A 3,015-nucleotide genomic window follows, 5' to 3' on the forward strand; every position below is an offset into this window, starting at 1 on the left:
GTCCTGGGAAACCTGCTCATCCTCCTAGCCATCAGTGCGGACTCCCGCCTGCACACCCCCATGTACTTCTTCCTCTGCAACCTGTCCTTCGTGGACACCTGCTTCTCCTCCACCACTGTCCCCAAGGTGCTGGCCAAGCACGTACTCGGGAGCCAGACCATCTCTTTCTCTGGGTGTCTCACACAGATGTATTTTCTCTTTGAGTTTGCTGACATGGACAATTTCCTCCTGGCTGTGATGGCCTATGACCGCTTTGTGGCTGTATGCCACCCCTTACACTATTCAGCAAAGATGACCCCCCAGCTCTGTGCCCTGCTGGTCACTGGATCGTGGGTCACTGCCAGCTTGAATGCTCTGTTGCACACCCTGCTGATGGCTCGACTCTCCTTCTGTGCAGACAATGCCATCCCCAACTTCTTCTGTGATGTGACCCCCCTCCTCAAGCTCTCCTGCTCTGACACACACCTCAATGAGGTGATGATTCTGACTGAGGGTGCCCTGATCATGATCACCCCGTTCGTTTGCATCCTGGCTTCATATGTCCTTATCACCTGTGCTGTCCTGAGGATCCCATCCACAAAGGGGAGATGGAAAGCCTTCTCCACCTGTGGCTCCCACCTGGCTGTGGTTTCCCTCTTCTACGGCACCATCATTGCTGTGTATTTCAACCCTTTGTCCTCCCACTCATCGGAGAAGGACCCTGTAGCTACTGTGATGTACACGGTGGTGACCCCCATGCTGAATCCTTTCATCTACAGCCTGAGGAACAGGGACTTGAAAGGGGCCTTGCAAAAAGTGATTGGCAGGAAAACATGCTCTTCTTGATGATGGTACCATAGATCTTTCATTGGAAGTTGTGTAAATCTTTGCCAATTCACTGAAATGTAGCTGTCAGTGTCTACAAAGAACTCAGAATAAAGAAATACTCTCAGCAGATACTTATCAATGACCTGGGACTTAAGTACAACGCTTTGAACAGGTAATTGCATTTATTTCTAGTTACTGTATTTTAAATTACTTTGTAAAAAGGTCAAGTTTTCATTTCTAAGTGATCACTTTATTTTTTTTTATTTTTTTTATTTTTTTTCATATTCATACAAGTTTTATTTTATTAAAGATTTTATTTTGATGTGTACCATTTTTAAAGTCTTAATTGAATTTTTTACAGTATTACTTCTGTTTTATGTTTTGAGTTTTGGCTATGAGACATGTGGGATCTTTTTTTTTTTTTTAATTTATTTATTTATTTTTAATTTTTACTTTACAATTCTGTATTGGTTTTGGCATAGATTGACATGAATCCACCACAGGTGTACATGCGTTCCCAAACATGAGCCCCCCTCCCACCCTAAGTGATCACTTTAAAAAGTTTCACATAACAAATATTTTTGCATTTCCCTTCTGGAAATGTTCTCAGAAACCACTATTGGTTTTCAGTCTCGGATGTATGATATTATCAGCCGTGGAGCTTTGAAAGTATATGTACTAATGCTGGACTAAACCTTGACCAATTAAATTAGTATCTTTGTGCTGGGACTTGGGCATTAGTAATTTCCCCCCTAAACTTTCCCTAGGGGTTCTAATGCACTTTTAAAAAAAGTTTTATTTGTTTGGTTTTCGGCTGTGGTGGGTCTTCCTTGCTGCAGTTGGGCTTGCTCTAGTTGTGGGGAGCAGGGGCTGCTCTTTGTTGTGGCACGTGGACTTCTCATTGCAGTGGCTTCTCTTGCTGCAGAGCAGAGGCTCTGGGTATCCTGGCTCAGTAGTTATGGCACATGAGCTTTGTTGCTCCGCAGCATGTGGGATCTTTCTGGACCAGCAATCGAACCATTGTCCCTTGCTTGAAGGTGTATTCTTAACCATTAGACCACCAGGGAACCCCAGTGTACTTTTCAGTTGGCAATCAGCTGAGTGACTGGAGTGATGCACTTACAAGCACCATCTGGATTGCTGGCAATAAGCAACCTAAGAATCCCCTGGGTTGCTGCAGCCACAGACAGTAGAATGAATTCTCCCTCAGAACGTCCAGAAGGAATCAACCTTGCCAACACCTGGATTTTGGACTTCTAGCCACCAGAGCTGTGAGATAAATTTCTGTTTAAAGCCATCTACTTTGTGGCACTTTGTTATGGCAGCCCTTGGAATCTAATATGGTATCCCCACAGAATTGCTTGCCTTTTCCTGTATAACCATCTTCTGCAGTTATTTTCATTCTTCTTGGGTCTTCCATTCTGGCAGTAAGGATTGGGTCATCTTTTTTGAAATTGTGAAGAAGTAAGAAATTTATGCAAGTTTTGCTGTTGCACTCCAAAGTACAAAAATTGCAGCCATTGTGTGTAATGAGTGCTTAGTTAAGATGGATGGCATTTCATTCGTACACTCAGCATTGGGCACTGGGTCTGGTTCATGTAATGTGTAGCATGTTTCATGAAGAATGAGTAAGTAGCTTAAATCAATTTCCTCGAAGTAATTATTTTGTTTTTTCCTTCTCATATTCCCTACTTCAGTTAGACTGTATCTCCACAAGTGCAAGGACCAAGTTTTTAATTTTTTTTTCAACTGGCATGTAATGGTTGCTCTAGAATTATTATTTGCCTGAATAAATGATTGTATGACTGAATCAGTATAGGGAAGTCACTGGAGAGGTAGATGAGAAAATTTCCTGAAGGAGTTGATGGGTTTGGCTCAGATCTCCACCACCTTTCAAGTGTTATGGAAGCCTATATACATGTTTTAATGTAGTTTTTAATGGTTAATTTTTTCCAAAACATTTTCACAAAAATTAACCCTCTTGTCCTGCTTTCTGTAATTTTTCACTTCTCTCCTCGAGCCCCCACCATCCCCTCTCTTGACTCCCTCATCTCCCTTCAAAAGGCCCAAGGACCTCTGCAGAAACTGTGCTCAAGCTTCTTCCCTTGCTGTCAGTACACTAGTCCCCACCTCCACCCCACCCCCCCGCCCCGTTATTCACAGTTTCACTTTCTACAGTTTTAGTTACTCATGGCCAACTGTGGTTTG

At 43.0% G+C, this 3,015-nt stretch overlaps 1 protein-coding gene across 1 annotated transcript in view; it reads left to right on the forward strand.

Annotated features, from left to right (window-relative positions):
* LOC120882383 (olfactory receptor 1F1) overlaps positions 1 to 825 on the forward strand; it is a 1,032-nt gene extending 207 nt beyond the window's left edge. Inside the window, exon 2 of the mRNA XM_040266377.1 lies at positions 29 to 825. Coding sequence (XP_040122311.1) covers positions 29 to 825 — 797 coding nt within the window. The remainder of the gene's footprint in view (positions 1 to 28) is intronic.
* Positions 826 to 3,015: the final 2,190 nt, after the last annotated feature.

The sequence above is a fragment of the Oryx dammah genome, unplaced genomic scaffold (genome assembly GCF_014754425.2).
Source record: "Oryx dammah isolate SB20612 unplaced genomic scaffold, SCBI_Odam_1.1 HiC_scaffold_2, whole genome shotgun sequence".
NCBI lineage: Eukaryota > Metazoa > Chordata > Mammalia > Artiodactyla > Bovidae > Oryx > Oryx dammah.